The 21,570-nt window shown below is 39.1% G+C and overlaps 1 protein-coding gene across 1 annotated transcript in view; it reads left to right on the forward strand.

The window, feature by feature from the left end:
* The first annotated feature begins 2,126 nt into the window (after positions 1-2,126).
* LOC108892007 (rho GTPase-activating protein 44-like) overlaps positions 2,127-21,570 on the forward strand; it is a 39,853-nt gene continuing 20,409 nt past the window's right edge. The window contains 13 exon segments of the mRNA XM_051066340.1: positions 2,127-2,505; positions 8,154-8,193; positions 8,795-8,914; positions 9,983-10,059; positions 10,900-11,011; positions 12,125-12,201; positions 13,439-13,556; positions 14,376-14,444; positions 14,540-14,621; positions 15,893-16,020; positions 17,406-17,517; positions 20,834-20,915; positions 21,021-21,101. Coding sequence (XP_050922297.1) covers positions 2,255-2,505; positions 8,154-8,193; positions 8,795-8,914; positions 9,983-10,059; positions 10,900-11,011; positions 12,125-12,201; positions 13,439-13,556; positions 14,376-14,444; positions 14,540-14,621; positions 15,893-16,020; positions 17,406-17,517; positions 20,834-20,915; positions 21,021-21,101 — 1,349 coding nt within the window. The 5' untranslated portion in view covers positions 2,127-2,254.

A 21,570-nucleotide genomic window follows, 5' to 3' on the forward strand; every position in this document is an offset into this window, starting at 1 on the left:
AGCTTAAATACATAGTTGATAAGACATTAATAATATGTCCATTTCCCCCAGGGAGATGTGTGGTAAAAGTTTTATCGAATCTTGCCTCCCGCTGAAAATTGAGGACATGACAGTTCAAACTTAAACCATTTGAATAATGTGCGGGCATGTACACGTTATTATTCTCTATTATGCAGGTACATTTGCAAATCTAATACATACAAGACCGCGAGGTCGAGAAAATGTCGACAAGCAAGCTTCGTCTGGGTGGAAACACTCGCTGCAGCAGCAGACGCCACTTTGTTTTGCTTGTGCTAAGCTCCATATTTATCATGCCATGCCTGAAAAGAGATGAGGTGTGTGTATTTATGTGTGTGTGTGTATACAATCTATATATATATGTCAGGCAGGAAAGAAAATGAGAAATTGTTCTTTGCATTGTGAGCATGTTTGGATTACGTGTGTTTGTCTGAGAGTGTGAAAGAGCAGTGTCAGACCTTCCAGGTGTGTTGACTAATTGCTAACCTCCTCATTAGTGTTTGTTTATATGTGTGTGTTTGCACGAGAATCATTATCCCGTAGTCGAATTCACTGAGCCAGTAAATCTCGCATACAGTGCCTTGTTGTCAGAGAGGAAATGAATCCAGAGAGAGAGCAGTGGGGACTGTCAGTGATTTACTCCACCTCAAACCTCAGGAAAAGTCCCAGATTTGTACACAGCGTGTCTGAAATAAATTAGGTTAAGTCAATATGCAGAGACAGAGCCACTGTGACTATCCTAACAGAGACACTGTCATTCTGCTGAAGCTCTAAAAACAGTCCACAAAGAGATCTGGACATGATTAAATCGCCCTCTGCCAATCTATTACAGTTACACACATAGGCACAAATATATATTTAGTACAAAATACATCATTTACAATGGTGTTGCCCCTCCTAACCTCTCAAGAACCCTGGTTTATGGTAGTCTTAAGGTAGCCATTTTTGGCTGGGCTGCAACAGTGAATCCTTCCTTAGAAACACAAATGACTATGACTGATGAGGTAACCACTACCTGCTGGGTGTTGGACTTTCCCCATTGACCACTGCTCTTTCAAAATGAATACAGTTGTGCAGGAATGAGTCCAAAAACCTGGAAATAAGTTTGCATTTTAGCATGTCTGGTTCCCTCGTCCCAAAGACCGTGGGTTTTTTGAATGGTTTTTTGGTTTAATGTCTGAAATGAGATCTGTGGTTTTAACACAAGCTTAACACATTTTCCTATTTTATTCTTCAAACTTAAAAAAGACGGCTGCTAACAAGCGGCTAAATGAGACTTCCGAGATTGTCCACATGATAACAAACACAAAATCTGATCTATTTTTGTGGAGGGAACCAAGGTAATGCTAACTTTCGAGCTGGCCTACAAAAATGCTTCATCCCTGCACCACTATATTGGCGCATTTACAAGTAATAGTAAGTAGTAGTAGTAGTAGTAGTAGTAGTAGTAGTAGTAGTAGTAGTAGTAAGTCACCCAGTGACGTTTAGCGTTCAGCAGGCTGTAGCTACTCTGGCGATTCCACAAGTTTTGACTCCTTCCTCCATTTCAGACAGACAAATAGCAAGTATGTGGACTTTAAGCACTGGTACACAATGATATATTGGTATTGGTCTGTTATTTCCCAGTGCAGTGTGAAAAAAAGATCTATGATTTGAGTTATTTCTGTAGTTGTAGTAAAACTCTAAACTGTTATGCAGTGACGAGCTGAAAGGCTGAAATACATCATATATTAGGTCTATTTGATACAAAAGATCATAAACAATGAATACACAGCTGTCTTCTGTAAATGATGAAACTACAAACTTTTTGCAGCCACCTTTAGAGCCAACAGGTGGCTATTGATGCTCAAAAACTAATAGATTTTTGTTGGAGTATTCCTTTAAATGGGCCCTCCTCAGACAGCTGCATTGAGAGCTGGACTGTGTAGAAAAGAACAAGAGACTCAGTCAGGGAGCTGCATGCTGAGGCTAACAGCAGAAAAAAACGAGGTGATGGAAGAATGAAAGAAAAGAGCTTTTCCTTTTCTTTCTTTCTTTTTTTTCTTTAGACCTTCTGTGTCCAGCTGTTTCATTTCAGCCCAATCAATAACCATCCAGCCAGGCCAGGAGAGTAACAGTGTGTGAGGGGTCTGTAAGGAGAAATGTGTATGTGCAGTCAATACATAAATCTGTTTTTCTGCTGTTGAAAAAGGTGAAAAATCAGAGAGAGAAGGACTCAGAGAGAGATTTGTAGGTGATGAGAGAAAGAGTGAAAGGACCAGATAGTCAGGTCTCATTCCTCAGGCCGCCCTCCTCCCCTCGATCACTCACCCTTTTTCTCCTCCTTCTGTCACTCCACTTTCCCCCTCTCTTTCTCGGGCTCGTTTTCGTCACTCTGCTGCCGCTGCCTGAAAACAGGTGGTTTCTCCTCCTGTTAGCAGGGGGGATGTGGAAGAGAAAGCTGCAGATCAGCAGGACTAGAGCCTCACGCAGGAACAGCACGGCTCCGTAAGTCCACACAGCTGCAGTGCAGGGTGCTTTTTATTTGGATTAAATGATACAGTGTGTGTTTGTGTCAGGATACTATCAGAGGGGATGTGTTGTGTTTTCAGTGCAGGAAGTGAGGTAAGGCAAACTTGATTGGTTTGGTGTTTGTTCTTGGTTAGAGAGGACAAGGTTTCTTGCTTCTATCTTTTAGTATATTTATTAGTATGATTTATAGCACCTGTACTTTACAGGATGTATCTGTTGGCAGTTTTGATTTTTGTCCCAAAGAATGTGTTTTAATTTAATTTCCTTTTGGTGCCACTTTCTAATGAGGCAGCATTCACAAAGGGTTTATTTGTGTAGTAACTGTTTGGGTCATGGTTAATGGTCCAAATCGAAGAAGACACTTGTACCATTAAATGAATAAAAGCATGATTAATGAATTAATTCATCCCCATGAAAATAGAGGACACTGAATATACTTTTATACAACATACATTCTCTAGATTATACCAGCAGTTGATTAATTTTTTAATCAATTTACCACTGTTAATATTTTATCAACAATTATTTTTCAATCACCCAGAGTAATTTCCTTTGTCTCAAGGAAAATATTGGGAAACTATGGACCAGTGGAAATTTGGAAGGATTTCTCAAAGTAATTAAAGTGGACACTAACTGATTTATAAAGCACTAATGTGATTTGTTAACCATTAGTGAAACACGTAAACCTTATATAAACATTGCCTTTAATCCAGTTGTACCTTTATTTATTTTGAGGAGTTGATTGCTTCTCTCACTTTAAAAGAAACTGAACCACAGTTAACTGAAACCATTTTGCAGCTTCTTCTACCTGTTAAACCAGAGGTTTGTTCCTCCAGGGTAGAAGAAGTTCACCTCAGGTGATTCACACTTATCTGTTTATCAGTTCTCTTATTTTTAAGGCTGTTGACAAGAGAGCATTTCATCACAACCAATAAAAATCAGTACATTCAGTACTTTTTCTGTGCACTGATTATCAAAAATGTAGGGAATGTTCAGTGCCTGTTGACTGTTTGGGTGAGCAGGGTTTAAATCACAGAACAGGGAGGTCATGTTGTTTCCATGGCATTTCTCTCTAAAATAAGCGGTTGAAAATGAAAATCCTCAGTTGTCAGTGAGTCCTTTGCACTGCCCTGGGTATTATACATTTGCACTTGTGATATACATTATGCATGTTTTATATTTTCTTTTTTACATACTGTATATTTATATTTTTCCTTTGCATTTCCTTTTCTAATCTGTAGCAGTAGGAGTCTGGTGGATTTCCCTCTATACATATTACTTGTGCATGTCACAAATGTATCACAGGTTTTGTTGCCATACACTCAAGCTTTTTTCTCAGCCCAGGTTGATTTCTGTGTCTTCAGCAGTATCACAGATTTGTGTGAAACCAGAGCTCACTTAGTATTTTAACTCTGAAGATAATATTGCAATAAAAGAGAATCTTAATGCTAAGATGCTTTTAGGGAAAGTGATGCTAGACTTGCAGCTTGATGTATAATCAACGTGTGGAGCTGAATCAGAGCCGAGTTCCTCACTGTGTCTGTGAGAGAAACCTCAACTGTAGCTTCGTGTTTCCTCGCTGTCGTTATTTCTGGTTTTTGCTACCTGAAATAATGACATTTACAGGTGCTGCTCTGAATGTTTGTAGTAATACTTTAACCTGCTGTACTGTATCTTTGGTAACAAACTGCTGTAATGGTTGTTAAAATGTCATGGTTTGTTATTTGTGGGGTTTGAAGGAAGCATGAGAAAACAAGAGAATTTGTTTCCAGTTTCTGAAATGTGAGGATTTGATTCTTTTTATGTGATAGTAAGCTGTTTTGGTTTCCTGATTGTTGGATTTTAGAACAGGCATTTTACAATTTTATGACATTTTATAGATAAGATTGTGGGATTGGGTAAAAATAAGTACTTCTGCAAGGTTAAAGGACTTCTATCACATGTGGTTAAGGTCGTGGATGAAAGACACAACCCTGCCTATCAGTTTCACAAGTAAACAAACCTCCCAAGCCTCCCCTGTGACAGTCCTGTGTTTTTGTCAACCCATCAATCCACCCCAACCCTCCTAGTGTGGACTTTGTCATTCTTATACTATGTCACTTGCCTTCCTCCTTTGCTACCATCATAACTAATTTCTGATTACCAGCTGACGACTGTTACTCATGCATGCAACTGTGGATGGTAGTAATCTGCTGCACAGACGATCCATGGGCTTGTTTTGTTACTGGAACATAGTCTCCCTAAGGTTAGAGACTGTTGTATGTTGTACAGCTTACAAAGCTTATTGTGCTATGAAAATAAAACTTAGATTTAGACTTAGACTAGACTTTATTGATCCCTTGGGATGACTCCCTCAGGGAAATTAAGTTTCCAGCAGTTTATATGGACAGAGGCAGCACACAGGACTGTTTGCAAACAACAACAGCAACTGCTTGCAAACAGGTATAGAGAATAGAATAAAGAAATAAACAATAAACAATAAACTCTTAATAGGATAAAAAAATACACTGTAAACTCTTAACTAAATATACAAACTATAAATAGAATAAAATAAGAATGAGATAGGATAAATAAATATGCAGAACTATATATGGCCTGTGGTTAAATTAAATTAAATTATTGCACTGTGGCGGAGGATGAGGTTATTGAGTGTCCGGGTGGGTTATTGCACATTAAGTGGCTACTACTCCTTCCCTTCTGTCCTCTGAACTCTATCTCCTCCTCCCCCCAAGTGAGGAGTTGTAGAGCATGAGGGCATGATGAACAAAGGAGTTCCTAAGCCTGTTGGTCCTACACTTGGGAAGGAGCAGTCTTTCACTGAACAGGCTTCTCTGGTTGCTGATGACAGTGTGCAGAGGATGGCTGGCATTGTCCATAATATCCAGCAGTTTGTCTAGTGTCCTCATCTCTGCCACTGTCACCAGCGAGTTCAGCTTTATGCCGACCACATAGCCGGCCCGCCTGATCAGTTTATCCAGTCTGGATGTGTCCTTCTTGGATATGCTGCCCCCCCAGCACACCACAGTGTAAAAGAGGACGCTGGCAACCACAGACTGATAAAACATCCACAGCAGTTTGCTGCAGATGTTGAAAGACTGCAGTCTCCTTAGGAAGTACAGCCTGCTTTGTGTCTTCCCATACAGGTGGCTGGTGTGTGTTGTCCAGTCCAGTTTATTGTCCAGCCACAGCCCGAGGTATTTGTAGGAGTCCACAGCCTCCACCTCAGCTCCCTCTAACAGGACTGGTCGCGGTCTTGGTCTGGACCTTGAAGCTGAGAAGTGAGAGGGTGCCTAAGGCAATATGATCAGGTTTCTTTGATTCAGTTAAAATCTTGGCATAAAGAGCTTCTATCTCACTCCTTCAGAACCGACAATCATGTGCATCTCTGTCAGACCACCAATAATTATACAGCAGGACCTTTATCATAGAAGATGCACTGACAGTAGCCTCCTCTTGCTCTGCATATGTTATCACTGTCAGTACTACTATCAATATTTCCATCTCCATGTATATCCTACACAGGGAAAAGTTGACTCCCCTCTTTTACCGGTATTTGTGAAATCTTTACTTGGTATTGTCTTAAGAAGATGAGCTGAGAGAGAATGGTGGTTTCAACAGAATAATCCACATGAAAACACATCAGTAACCCATGTAATGTGTTGAACATCACAGCCTGATGATGTATAGCGGTGTAACTAGGTTCTAAAGGTAAATTCTTTCTTTTCAGAATAGCTGGAGACATGACACATTCATTATTTAAAAAGAAAACTAACACTGAGAGGAATCAGTGACTATGAGAAACACAATGCAGAATTATAAAGCTGACCTTAATATCTGCAGGTCTGAATGGGATCGATTCTCTCTCCTTTTCTTGTAGATTTTGACTTTTGTAGCTCGATGCTCTGCAGCACATCAGATCACAGTATTGCTATAATGTTCTCCAAAGGCCACTGACATCTTGTACTCCATTATTAACCTTTAGTTCCTCATAGCTTCACATGTTGTAATATCCAGATTGATTTAGGTCAAGCTGTTGGTCTCCATCTGCGCCTGAAGGCAGCAGTGGAGTCGATCGACATTGCTTCAACACCTCACACTCCCTTCCTGGAAGCAAACAGTTGTAACAAAGATTTCTCTTTAAATGCTAATAATATTATCACAATAAACACTAGAAACACTAGACATACTTTTTTGAGTACAACCTTTTTTGTTTAACCAGAAACATCAGTATTAGAACCTGTTGGAATACCACTACCTTCATCTGTTAGTTTCTTAGTGTTATTATGTGGTATTTGTACATATGCAAAGGAGCCAAGTACTTCTTCCACTACTAAAAGTCACACAATAACACAAATGCAAACAAAGTCATTTAAATTATGCCCTTATTTATTTTATTTATTTCTGATTGTATTACTTTCTTGTGCAATATATATTCTAAAATGTGCAATATATTTTGTACCTGTGGATGTTATCCCACTTGCCTGACCCTTATGTGAGTCAGTATGCGTGGGGTCTCACAAGGTGTCAGTGTCGTTTACTCCTCGTCTCTGACATAGCCCACTATGTCTGTCTGTTTGTGTGTGTTTCTTGTGGTTTGGGCGGATTTGCAAAACTGAATTGCCCTATGGGATAAATAAAGTTGTCTGATTCTGAATCTGGATCTGTGTAAGTAAATTTGCTGTTTTTGTCAGTGGAGTCTGGTAGTGATATATAGTGATGTCTCTGGTTAAACAAAAAGGATCTCCTATTTAATAAGAAGGTCTGGCTCTGTAAGAATCCCATCCATAATGTTGTAAAATGGTTATAGTAACAATAGGAGCCTGTCAGTCTGGTACTCTGTTCTTCAATTCTGAATGTAGGAATGGATGGACTTTTAGCTGAGTATGACTCTAGGAATAACAATATTAGACTCAACAGCTACTGGATGGATTCATTCATCCATTATCTATACCACTTATGCATCAAGGGTCATGGGGGGGGGGGGGGGGGCTGGAGCCTATCCCAGCTGACATTGGGTGAGAGGTGCGGTACACCCTGGACAGATTGCCATTCCATCGCAGAGCCAACTCATATAAACAACCAACCATTCATACTCACACCTATGGTTAATTTAGAGTCACCAATTAACCTGCATGTCTTTGGACTGTGGGAGGAAGCCGAGTACACGCAGAGAGAAAGCAGGACTGTGTCTATGTACAGCTTCACAGAGCTGTTAGTGTGGCTGTAGACTCTTACTCTTTTTTTCATCATACAACATTGTTTTATTGCTTTATCAGGAGATTAGTGAACAAGCTTTCTGGTTAAAGGAGGTTGACTTTTACATCCAACAAGCACCCTGAAGAGTCTTTGAGCTCCTTTTTTTCCATCTTGAGAATTTATAGTCATGTTTTTCCTCTGTATCAGTTTGAGCCTTGCAAAAAAAGAAAGAATTCTTGATATATGATTAGCTCCAGGCTGTAACTGCTGTATCATTTATTATGTGCACAGAAATCCAGCAAATTATATAATTACACTGACTGAGTGCTATGTGTGTATCCTGCCCAGTTCCCACAGTAAGAAGTTATGTAATATAGCAATTCCTCTCCTGCCCTAAAAGTCTGTTTTTCTTCTCTTTTCTCTTCCAGGGCTGAAAAAACAGAAGTTTTAAGTGAAGACCTGCTACAGGTACTAATGAATTTTTATCTAAATGTGTGTGTGTGTGCTTCTATCCGCATCATGTTTTTGTGCCTCTCTCAGGAGAGAAAAAAACATTATTATTGCAAAGTATTCAATGTGCATAAAATGACTTTTTCAAATGGGTTTCTGAATCGCCTTCAGGCAACGTTAATGAGCGCTGAAATTGAAACTCTTTGCGAGAGTGTCCCCACTGATTGACTTGGGCTGCAGCTCTGTAATTGGTCTGATTAATGACGCCCTCAGTGGCAGCGACATCAGTTCAACCGAGTTGGTTTAATAATGAAATGAGATACATTTAAGTAAGACCGGCTGAGAACAGCCGTGTTTATATGCAAGTATTTTTGGAGACAAACACCTCTGACAGACAGCTGCAGCAGCCTCTGCTTTTTTAATCAAACTCTGTTCTAGCTTGAGGCTTTAACTGCCAACAGAAACGTTCCAACATAATCTGACATAATCTGTGCATTAGAAGCAAGCGGTGCCACATATGCAGAGTGTAGACGTTTGTGTGTGTTATCCAGTCCTCACCGATGCCTGTTCCTTGTCTTTTCATTCTTTTTTTCTTTCTTTGTGTGTGTTTGTGTTTTAGGTGGAGAAACGTCTGGAGCTGGTCAAGCAGGTTTCCCACAGCACTCACAAGAAGTTGACCGCATGTCTGCAGGGCCAGCAGGGTGTGGATGTGGACAAGAAGTCTGTCAGGTCACCCTCGGTGAGAAGCAAACCAGAGTCAGGGATAAAATTAACCCAATCACACTTGAATTATGAGATTATTAGTTTAGAAAAAGGAAGAAGAGGAAGAAGAAAACAGTGTGCTCTACACATAAAACATAACTTAAATACAAAAATAAGTGAACCGTGGAAAATGAGAGGACAACAAATCAGAAAGATGTTTAAAATACATATGATTAATATGATGATTAATATGATTAATTCTTGTTAAGTCAGCAACAATTGATAACAACACTGTGAGCGAGATAAAATATGGCAAAAGTTTCTAGATAAAGGCAAGTTTTGAGGTTACAACAAAGGTCTTAGTTTTAGTATTCTGAAGCAGATGTAGATGTTATTGTGTGAGTGTGAAGAAAAGCATGAATATGTTTTTCCACAAGAGAAAGTGTGTGATTTTGGTAAAGTGGTAAAAGGTCACTTAAGTGGTTATTACCTTCAGATTCTTAGATGATGATGATGACGCAGATGTACAGGAGAATGTGCAGTAAGATGTTATGTTATTATTGCTACTTTAGGCCAATAATCCCACAATACAGTACATGGTTGGTAGGCTGGTTTGAAACAGAAAAGGAGAACATGTTCACATGTTAATTAATATAAAAGATTCAGCCATGCAAACATGTCTGAATGTTACCCTCAGTCCCAGGAGGCATGTTTCAACCCTCAGGCAGCATAAGACATTTACATTAACACGACTCTGTCCCCCTAAAGATTGACTTGAGTCATTCTGGGAGATGTAGAAAGTCTCTGAATGAAGTAGGAGCAGATAAGGCTGGAAAAGTGAGAACATGAGGCAAATTTTTTGATTAATTGCATAAAATGTGATAATAAAATTTTAAAATTATGTAAGGATGGAATTTTCCCTTAGGTCCTTCATGATTGTGTGCGCCTTTATCTTCCTGCACTATGCTCAAAAGTTCCCTGCATTTCAGTGCATTTGTGTGTGATTCATGTCATTTGTTAATCACAGTTTTTTCAGCCTTGAATGACACGTTGAGCAGACGGCGACGACTGATTCATCGTTTGTTTGGTTCTTGTTTCTGTGCAGAAAAAGCTTCCTCTCACAACACTAGCACAATGTATGGTGGACGGAGCGGCAGTGCTCGGGGACGAGTCTCTTCTAGGGTGAGAACACGTGCACATTCGCACAGTAATTTGCATCATCGTTGATTATCTATAGCATTGAAAGCGTTTTGCTCCAAAAAGCACTGACATGGAAAGGAATGTTTTTATCGCTTAGTGACACAGAACTGATTTGTGTCCAGAAATGTGGTCAGATGAGGACAAACATCATTATATGGTGAGCTCAACGCACTGTAACTTAAGAAAACACATGCAAATAGACAAAACAAAAGCAAATCATAAATTATAAATAGTCAACAACAGACTCTATTGACAAAAACAGTAATTTTGCTGAGCAGACACAGGGGTTGCTGGTGTATTGCTGTCTTCATAGGTACGTTTTCAGCCCAGCTTCAAATACTGTATATCCTTTAAGTTTCAGTGTGTTGAGCTTGTAGGGCTACTGTAAGATTGAAAATGTAGTTTTCAAAAGCCCAGTTGAAGTGTGTATGACAGTGAAAAATGTGGAATGAATTTGTCCTCTGTCAGCCCCATAACTTCTGCAGATAGAATCATCTGTTTTTTATGTGAGATAGCAAACAGAGAAAAATATGCTCATGTTCAATGTCAAGCTATATTCATAGATGTGTTTATGCCCACAGTTGCCATGAATTACACTGTATTACATCACCTTGCTGCAATAATTCGCACAATACATGTATAGGCATCAGTGTTGTTTATTAGATTTTTTAGAGAAAGCACATCAGTATAAAAACATTGTGTTTTCCAGGAGAACTGTGATAGTGACAGCCGCAGACACATGGTGACGCATGCTGTGTGTTTGAAAAATTCCCCTGACTATTTCACTGATGTTTCCCGGCCATGTTTGTCTGTTACTTGCAGGAAAATGCTGAAACTCTGTGGCGAGACGCAGGACAGACTTGCTCAGGAGCTCATCATGTTCGAGCTCACCATAGAGAGAGATGTCATCGAGCCTCTGTACGACCTTGCAGAGGTAATGGAAACAGTGCAGTGTGAAGGACTGTAAAATTAATGCTTGATTGGAAAAATATACCAAACTGTAGTTCCTGTGATTTTATATGTTTGGTTTTGAACCCAAAATAGATAAAAAAAAACATAAGGATAAAGTGAAAAATGACTTGAGCCCATCAGCAGGAATAAGATTTGGCTTTTCTGCCTTAAAGTAGAAGTAGAAGTTAAGTATTTTTTAACCTGGACCTTATTTTTTGTGTGTAAATGACTGATAATCTTTGGAACTGCTAGCAGTGTTTTTATCGAAGAGTATTAAAGAGTCCTTTTTGTTTAACCAGAAACATTGCTATATATTGCTACCAGACTCCATTTTAAAAAACAGTAATTTTACTGAGCAAACATTGGAGTTGCTGGAGTACAGCCACCTTGAGCTGTTTGTTTGTATTATTGTGTGGTACTTACGTAAAACATCTGAATACTTTTTCCACCATTGAAGTCACACAATAACACAAACAAACTAACAGACCGAGGCAGCAGTATTCAAGCAGTGCCTGTGTTCTGCTTGGTAAAGTTACTGTTTTTGTCAATGGAGTCTGGTTGTGACATATAGCAATGTTTGTTGGTGAAACAAAAAGGATCTCACTCTTAAATAAGAGTTATCTTTGTAGGAATCCTATCCATAATGTTGTCAGACACCTATAAACAATGTGAGTCTGTCAGTGACAAAACCAAACACATTAGTGGACATACTTTTTCTAAGATTACATTGCAGCACCTGTTTGTGGTGTCCATGTACATCTGCTGAACAATACACTGATTGCAAAGATGTTTGACCTTATCAATCATTTACATCCAAAAACATGAGAAAATAAAATCCAGGTTATCTTTAAAGTCCTTAAACACTTACAGTTGAAAAGCATGAACACAGGGCTACAGCTACATGTGTCTTAATACATGAGACTCATTCTGCTCAGTCTGTAAATTAACCAGTAAATTAATCCTCATGAGACCAAGAAACAAGAGGTAGAGCTTGGTTTTGTTGTGACAGGTGTAAAAAAAGCTTCTGACAATACTGAGTCTGTTCCTCGTCCTCTTTCACACCAGTAAACAACAGTTCTCTGCTCTGTCCTCTCAGGTGGAAATCCCAAATATCCAGAAACAAAGGAAACATTTAGCAAAGCTGGTCCTGGACATGGACTCTGCACGCACACGGTGAGTCTGTTACCATGTGTGTGTGAGAAACGGACTTGGCTGTGATCGGAGAAACTCCATCCCCTGTGAATGAACTGGTCCTGAAGCTTCCCACTGAATGTCACTGGGATTTGATTGCACAAAGTGAAGCTGCAGTTTCAAGTTGAGAGTGTGAAAACCTTTTTCTTCATTGATATTTGAGATTTTTTTGACTTGTTGGTACCACTAAATGAAAAGTCAGAGGATCACCAAATATATTACATTTTATCATTTAGGAACCTTTCATATCTGCAGCAATTGTTGAGACATTTAGCTCAATAACACACACTGCAAAAAGTGAAATCTAAATAATCATGTAAACTTATTTATTGTAGAATAACATATTTCTTCTTTGTTTTTTTTTACGTTAGAGCATTTCACTCATTTCAAGCTCTTCTGTCTTTGATTATTTTAATACGATATGATAATTTCTTTCTTAGATTATATTACTGTTTCTGAGTAACTTAATGCTTGAAACTAAATTTACAAGAGCTCAGCTCTCAAAAACAAGAAAAAAAGCTACCAAAAATATGAATAGGAGAATAGTGACCTTGAATTGTTGGAGTCATCATGTCAGTGCAGATTTTTGTCCCCTCCAAATAAGAAACCATTTTCTGATCGCCAAGACATACAATCACCACAGTTTCTTTGTGCTGATTCACTGTCATCTCAGTGCCATTATGAACGGTGACATGGAGAGCAATGTGATTTTCCTCACTGCAGTCCTAGTCTGTGCGGGTGTGTGTGGTTTTTTTTTTTTTTTTTAGTGACCCAAATCTGAGACAGTTTCTCCCATCATCCCGCTGTGTGCTGAGCTCCTCTGGCAGAGCTACACATTATCTCCACTCAGACTGTTCAGACACACAACTCAGACAGAAAGTCTGACAGATAGACAGAAAGGAAAGAGAAGAGTCTGATAGAGAGAATTAGAAGAGAAAAAAGCTTTAGTTGAGTGAATGAGGATACACAGATTGTCAAGTGTTAGCATTTTGTCAGGCAAAGACTTAAGTAATCCAATGCCCTTTCAAAAACGTTTTGTTTTGTTTGCTATGACTCATTTTGTTAAAGTAGCTGTCAGGTTTTGCTGTTCGATGATTATTTCTCTCAGGAACAAACGTCTGAAGCTGCTGAAGGCAAATAAAGTCCTGCCAACTTCTTGTTGTCTCTCTGTGTATTCTCAAATCCAGAATGTGTTGACAAAGCAATGTCCTGTCCACAGGTATTATCAGTCTACCAAGTCTTCAGGGCTGTCCAGCAACCTGCAGCCAACAGGAGCCAAGGCCGACCACCTCAGGGAAGAGATGGAGGAGGCAGCCAACCGCATGGAGATCTGTCGAGTCAGTGGTCACTTACACTCACAACAGATGAGCTGTTTATTTTCCAGAATGCCAGTGTATCAGTTGTGTACTCTCGCACGCAAACCATCCATTTATTCTGATAGTGACTGCATCAGGCTTCATAAAATACCATTACAAAGACAGAAATAATGAAGCTCTCTGTTGGTTAGCAAGTTACAATGTAGAGATTTCTTATGAAGCTACTATCAAGCGAGCAAAGTCACAGACAACATGGTGAGCTAAACAAATTATTCATAATCAGTACTGTCACAAAAGCATTTTCTGTGCTAATTTAATGCTTTTTTTTACTTACTCTGCTATACCAGACAAAGTTATAGTGACTAACTGGTGAACATAGTGGAGCACATAGCATCTAAAGAGCCTGATATTTCCCTTGGGAGTTGGTGGAGACCAAAAACAGAGCTCAAAGAGAGGGAATATACTCATCACATTTATCAGGTGGTAGTGCACAATGCATTAATACATTTTGGAATTGCAATTAAAATCTATTAACCTGTTCTTTTCTTACAAAGATAAATTTATAGGATTGTACAGCCATGTTGGATGTGTGTTCATTCTGTGTATTTTATGGTTCTATATTCTGTATTTTTGACTCTGTATAGATATTTTCACAGCAGACTTTTTGCCATTCCATAGCAGGAATCTAATGTTACTAATAACATGCCCTTACCCAATAAAAGACCCAGGAACCTACAGTCATCATTAATGTATTTAACCACACATGTGCTGTTTCTGCTTTTCAGTTTCATATATGAGTCTTGTGTATTTTGTCTGAACATTTGTTTTTTTTCCCACCAGGATCAGTTATCAGCAGACATGTACAGTTTTGTGGCCAAAGAAATTGACTATGCAAGCTACTTCCAGACAGTAAGTACACCATCACTCCAGACTGTGGCACAACCAAAGAAATAAAAAAATGTTCTGTTTGTCCATCACAGACTCTCTGGTCTCTCTCTGTGTAGCTGATAGAAGCTCAGGCAGAGTACCACAGGAAGTCATTAGAGCTGCTTCAGAGTGTTCTACCCCAGATCAAAGCTCATCAGGGTGAGTTTGAGACCAACACACACTCATGCTGTACAACTTTTTGATTCTGTCCCTTCTCTAACCCCATCGATGTGCTGCAGCTTATATCACAATTAGAATGTGAAAATCAGACTTGTAAACATGAATTGTTCTAAATTAAGGTGTTTTGACTTGAGTTAAATGAGCTTAATTTCACTGAAGTCATTAAACACAGTGTAAAAAAACAAAACAAAATTTGCATGTTTGCAGACTTCCCAGCATGCATTATGCAAGAGTTAAAACACTCCAGCGACACTTCTTTTTGTAGTCTGAAGTACACAAACATGATGGAAGCTTTCTGTGTGTCTTTAATATGGGCCCTGTTTGTCATACATGGATATTTTTTTCTTTTTCAAAGCAGGTTTGAAATTTATCTGGAACTGCTGTCCTTGCAAAAGTGCAGCTTACTGACATTTAGCAGGATCAGGACAAAGAGGTTTAGGGTGAATCCTCATATATGAAGTCATTCTCAGATACAAATGACTCACTTCCTTAGAGATATAATGAAAGCATGTTGATCTAATTATGATTTTAGATGAGAACATGCAAGTTATTGAGAAATCATTCTGATGAAATATAAAACAACACAAGTTTGTATGCCAAAAAATAACTTTTTTGAGATACTGTGAGCAAAAAGACAAGTTGAGCCAGAACATGAGTATTTAATTTGACATTAAAATGTTGATTTAATTCAATCAACGTTTTATCATTAAAACGTATAAAATGAGAAATTGAAGAACTCTCTTTGAAATTTGTTAAATGCAGTTAAAGCTGCTGCTGCTTTTAGAGAGATTTTAGAGGGTTTAACAGTGATCAAAGTGTAGAAACTGTGCAGCAGTGAATAGGTGAACAAGAGAGTGATTTCAGAAATCCTGACTCTTGAACTAATTGTTTTATGGAAATACATGATATCATCCTTTTCCCAAAGAGCCCTGCCCCCTTTAAACCTGTAAGAACAAAGGACCACACAGTGTCATTTAAACTAGGGCAGACAATAGTTTGTTCATGTGCTGTAGGACCACATAGCTCATAGTGAATAGATGAGTGAGACAAGAGGTTTTTGTGGCCAGAAAATATATTTTTTTATATTTTTTGTTTGTTTTGGTTGCTTTCTGCAACATGAGAGAAATTTCCTCGATACACTGAGCATCAATATTCAGTGAAATGTAGCAGCATCCCGACAGTGGAGCTGCTGCTGTGTTTTGTGAGCGTGTGTGTAACAGTGTGCGTGTAACACTGTGTGTATTCGACAGAGACCTGGGTGGAGAAACCGTGCTATGGGAAACCATTAGAGGAGCACTTAGCGCTCAGCGGGAGAGATATTGCCTTCCCCATCGAGGCCTGTGTCACCATGCTGCTGGAGTGCGGCATGCAGGAAGAGGTCAGACTCCACCGCTAAGACACCACATCTGTCCTGACACACACACACACACACACACACACACAGACACAGTGTCACTTTTAACTACTGAAGGGGAGATGGTATCTAATGAAGGTCCAGGTTACAGTTTGGCTCAACTGTTAAATTAGTATGTGATGATGTTAAGAAAATGCCCTAATTTTGTGAAGCTATTCACTGGAAGCAGTACACCTTTAATTGCAGAACATGTTACTGAGAGAACAGTAAATGTTTTCCACTAACAAATCTGTATGAGGCTAAAAGAAAAAGACAGATATATCATCATAAGAGTACAGTACACTTATTTCTATCACCACTGCTCCTATGTTCAGCCTCACAGAGCTGCTATCATAGCTACAGACTCCATTATTGACAACGTTCTGACCACACTCACTCAGTTTCAAACATAGTTGGTCATTTCCATGAATGATGAAGAATTGGGAACAAGTTCTTGTAGTGGTGTGAGGGTACTCCACCATGTCCTCCCCATCTCTGGAGGAAATTACACCTTTATACAGGAGTCGCTCTGATGGTGATGTTATGTCTGCCAAAAAGGATGAAGACCCAGTTATTCTTTTATCCTTTATTTTATGCAGCATTATGTTAGAGTGAAAACCAGAAAACAAGATGCAAAGAAAACAATGTGAATTGACAGTTTGCAAACACTCAACACTTTGTTTTCACTTTGTTGTCTTGCAAATTAATTCTCTTAAAATAAAAACAGCACCAGAAAAGGCAGTGTTTACCTTGTTTTCCCATAGCAAGAAATGGAAGAAAAAGATACCTTGACCTGCTTGACCTGCTAAACAAGCTAGCAACTATGCTAACAAGCTGATCTGCAGTGGGCTAGCAGTTTGGCTAAGTAGGTAACTCACTAGGTAGCAAATGTTCAACTAAACTACAGCTACTTTTAAATTTCAGATTGAGTAATGCAGATTAAAAAAGTAATCCCCTCAGGAAATGCATTGATTTTAAGAATGTAACTGCGTTATATTAACATTGATTTAAAGTGTACTCATACACGTAACTCAACTACATGTATTCTGTTTCTCCTCAACACTGTACAATTTTGAGGTACTTGTACTGAGTAATCCTATTTTATGCTTCTTTATACTTTGAACTGCAGTTACTAGTTACTTTGAATATTTTAATTATTAACAAACAAACAAAATATAATCAACTAATAAATTGTGGTGTATTAGTAAAGATTACGTTTCCCAGAAGTACTATATTAATGTGAAAATGATGATTATAGATTCTAAAACGTCTCTAGAATTTTGTTTGTAGGTCTTAGGTCTTTTACTTGTAGTGCAGTATTTATTTTACCTAAGTAGAGGATCTGAGTACTTCTCGTCTTTGTGTCTCAGGGATTGTTCAGAATCGCTCCCTCAGCCTCCAAACTGAAGAAGCTGAAGGCGTCTTTAGACTGCGGCGTTTTAGATGTTCAGGAGTACTCCGCAGACCCACACGCCATTGCAGGTGAGCTATCAACAGCAACAGCAACCTCATACTTGAGCTTCCCTTCTCCTGTTTGCACATAATCCGCTGATTGCCGTTGCCTTCAGAATGCGGAACCTGCCTCACAGGCGTGGATTTATGAGCTGTGGCACCCGCCTGGCTCGTTAGGAATCTAATTTCTGTAAATTCCTGGCACACCTCGTTATATCCATGTGTTACTGAGACATCTGCCCTCCTACCTCCATTTCCACATGAAGGGGAAAGAACAGGTTTCGGAATAAACATCATAATTAAGCTGCCAAATGATTTGCATAGAAAGAATCCTTAATATTTTTTGATCCCTTTCACTTTTTGTTTTTATTTCTCCTGCACCTATCACTGATTCTGCTGCTGTCGTACGTCAGCCTCAGCAGTGAATTTCCTGCTAAAGATTAATTTGAAGGTCTTATGTAAGAGTCACACACGAGAGTTAACAGATTATTTTAGACTTGGTTAGGATTCATTTCATTTCTCCAGCTGCTACAAGAAAAGCAAACCTCTCTGCTGTATTTCTTTTTTAGTGGAGATATTCAGTAAACCATGCAGAAAAATGTGTAGTGATGAATTCCAAATATAACTAGGATTAGTGTCAGACAGATTCTTCATCTTGTGCGAAAAACAAGTTGTGTTTTCTTGTGTCTTTCTGTTGCTGTCACTGATTTGCTTTTAAATCAGACCTGTGATAGACTGCAAAGGAGAGAAAAGCTTTCAAGCTTTTATGATGCTGTTATTGATCTTTTTTTTTTTGTAAGCATGGTGCTCGTCTTTACTTGAGCTGAGTGCTGCATGATACTGTTGTCAGATGAAAATGTGTCTCTTCAGAATAACAGCTTTTCATATATTTAAATGAATGAATGTTTTAAACCACAAAAGAAAAATTAGTCAAAAGTTATGTGAAGAAGCCCTGGGATACGTTCAAGTGCCTCCAGTGTCATTAAAATAGAAGCATTTCTTGATCTAAACTGATACATTCGATCAAAGAAATATAATGTCACCTTTTGTGGTATATTGTTTGCCAGTATTTTTTTTACATAGGATACACAGGGAATAGAATAAAGGGGACTCAAAAGTCAAACGTGGATCCCTCCCTGGCTCTGAATAATATCACCAGCGTGAGAAGGCAGCTCTCGTACCCAGGATGTTTTTTGGCTTCATTTTTGTACAGTGGGAGGAAGCGGAGACACATCGTCCGTCTTCATATACAGTACAATCAACTATCATGAACACGCACCTCCTCATTAACTGGTGGCATTTATCAGGCTAAAGCAAACAATTTGATCGATTAAATAAATAAGTATTAGTATAATAAGTAGTAGTAAATGAATGCATAAAAATGCTCTTTATTTTAGCCCCAGTGACTGTTGAAACTCATCGTTTTGTAATTGTTTCATAAAGAAGCCGTGTAACTAATGAGGGATTTTTATGTAAACTCCACATACTCCTGCTCCTCTACACACCTAGTGCCTCCAGTTTTAAATCTGTCAAACTTCTTGAAAACCTCAGAGCATTACTAACAAAGGGTCATTATCAGCGAAACATGAAAACCACAAAAACCTGGAGATGCTATGTTTTTTCACTCATCAGGAACAAAACAGTCTGTCCCATTATTAAATATCAAAGTCAGTCAGTCAGCTGTGTTCAGTGGAGCATGTAGAGATGAATCCTCTCCCTCTCTAATGATCCCATGTTAAGCTGAGTTAGTTCTAACAGCAAATCTAATTTGTGAGCATGTCCCACTGGGGTGGTGGTGGTAGTTGCCTCAATCAGTCAGCCTCAATCAGTTGGCTTCTCTGCTGTAAATACAGCAAGCAAGAGGATTGTCCTGTGGTTTCAAAACAATTTCAGGTATTTAATGTGTTTATTTAGCACCAACCGCACTCAGCATGCCTGTATATACACACATCCAGACTCACAAGACAGGCTGGCAGGTATGTACGTATACACTCTCAGACAGCAGCCTCCAAGCTGTCTCCCGCTGAGGGATGGCCCTGACTTTGTTGTTTGTCTTCCATCCTCATTCGTCCCTGGGGGAAATGAATGCAGCAGACCGGAGAGAAGAAGAAGACAAGTCAGAGAGAAGGCCAGTCAGCCGTCGCCTTCCTCGTCAGCGCTGGAAAATTACACTGCCACCCAATAGTTCTTGTGAAATAGTGTTTGGAAATAGTTTTCTGTTTATTTTTGCCTCCGCTTGTTGTACTAAAGTAGGTAGATCTGTTTATTCATGCAATTATCCAGTCAACCAATCATGTTGCAGCAATGCATTGTATAAAATACTGCAGATACAGGAGCTTCAGGTAATCCATCCATCCATTTACTAATGCTTACCCAGAGCTGCGTCCAGACATCTCTTCCCCCAGCAACACGTGCCAGTTCCTCTTGGTTGCAGCCAACAGAAAGGCCACAGTAACTCAGATAACCACTCTTTACAACTGAGCACGACACAACAAACTTCGAGGTTGGTGGGCAACAAGAGCAGAGGACCACATCAGGTTCCACTCCTGTCAGCCAAGAACAGAAATCTGAGGCTGCAGTGGGCACAGGCTCACCAAAACTGGTCTGATGACTGATGCTAAGGCAGCAGATGATAGGGTCTGAATTTAAACCAAATACCAAAGGAAGATAGAGAGAGAATTTCAAACCCCGCTTACTTTACACAGCTTCACACCCACTGAATTGTCAGATGCAGCCTCCTCAGTTCCAAGGTTGAAAGGGTGTGGTGAGAGCAGGTTTCAGATGCTATCAGAGGACCTAACAAGCACTTTGTTTGAAGAATACTGAAGCCTTTACAATCTCAGCCAATTCAGAATGTAGTTGGTCATTTCTGATTTTGTCTCACTTGCAAGATTTTGTTGACTGGGACAATAGTTACTGGTAAATGAGACACACATATTAATACCATAGAGTCTCAAGCAAAGCAATAAGCTGCAGGAAATTATACTCACTCACATACACAATCAGATCCAAGCCTGCCAGTCTTTGTTCTTCCCACAGTGATTTGAAATTTCCTCAGAGGCATGACTCAAACATTACTGTATATATTACATTTAATTGATTTTGTATTGAGTTGCTGAAGTGCTAATCAGGTCACAGCTGATTTCTCTTGATGTTTATCATCATCCAGCTTTCTTTACCCACTGTGTCTTTTCTTATGCGTTCTGTACATGGATATACCACATGCTGGACACTACGAGCTCTTGCAGACATATCCGCATTATATATTCATTGTATATGCATTGTATATGCACATATATATACACGCATAAATGTATTTATCATAATTTTATCCTGTTCTCTCCAGGTGCTTTGAAGTCATATCTGCGGGAGCTCCCTGAGCCTTTAATGACCTTTGAACTCTATAATGACTGGATTCAGGCCTCCAAGTGTGTATCTTTTAAACTTTATATTTAAATTTAAGATGTTTTTACAGGCTCTATCTGTCTCTGCAGCACAATGCAGCACAGTGTATCTTGTCTGTCGTCCTGCAGCATTCAAGATCAAGACAAGAGACTTCAGGCTCTTCTCAACGCCTGTGAGAAACTACCCCCAGCCAACAACAACAACTTTAAGTGAGTCACTGTTTCCATGTTTCACTCCTTGTGGTGCTCTCCTGTGGCTGTGATGTGGAAGTCAACGGGCTAAAATAATCCAGTTAATCTCAACTTGTTTATTTAAACTGGTTCTGCAATCGGAGGATTGATTTGTTTGTTCTGTATCTGTAACTGAGGAGTGCTGATTATATAAGTGCAGTTGTGATTGGCTGGCATAGAGCTGTGGAGTTAATTTTACGCTGAACACTTCAAATTCCAACTATGAAATAAAAACATACCAAAAACAACATAGTGAACAATTACATCAAGTTCACTCAGTTGTGTATGGTGCCTTATTCCCTTCCTTCCTACCTTTCCTTGTCTCCTTCCATCCTACCTTCACTTAAACATTTTTCTTTGTTTGTTTTTGTTTTTTGGCCAGTGAAAACAAGCTATAAACACAACAGTTGGTTACTATTCATACAACCAGACAATATAGAGAAACATT

The sequence above is a fragment of the Lates calcarifer genome, linkage group LG23 (assembly GCF_001640805.2).
Source record: "Lates calcarifer isolate ASB-BC8 linkage group LG23, TLL_Latcal_v3, whole genome shotgun sequence".
In the NCBI taxonomy this organism is placed as follows: domain Eukaryota; kingdom Metazoa; phylum Chordata; class Actinopteri; family Centropomidae; genus Lates; species Lates calcarifer.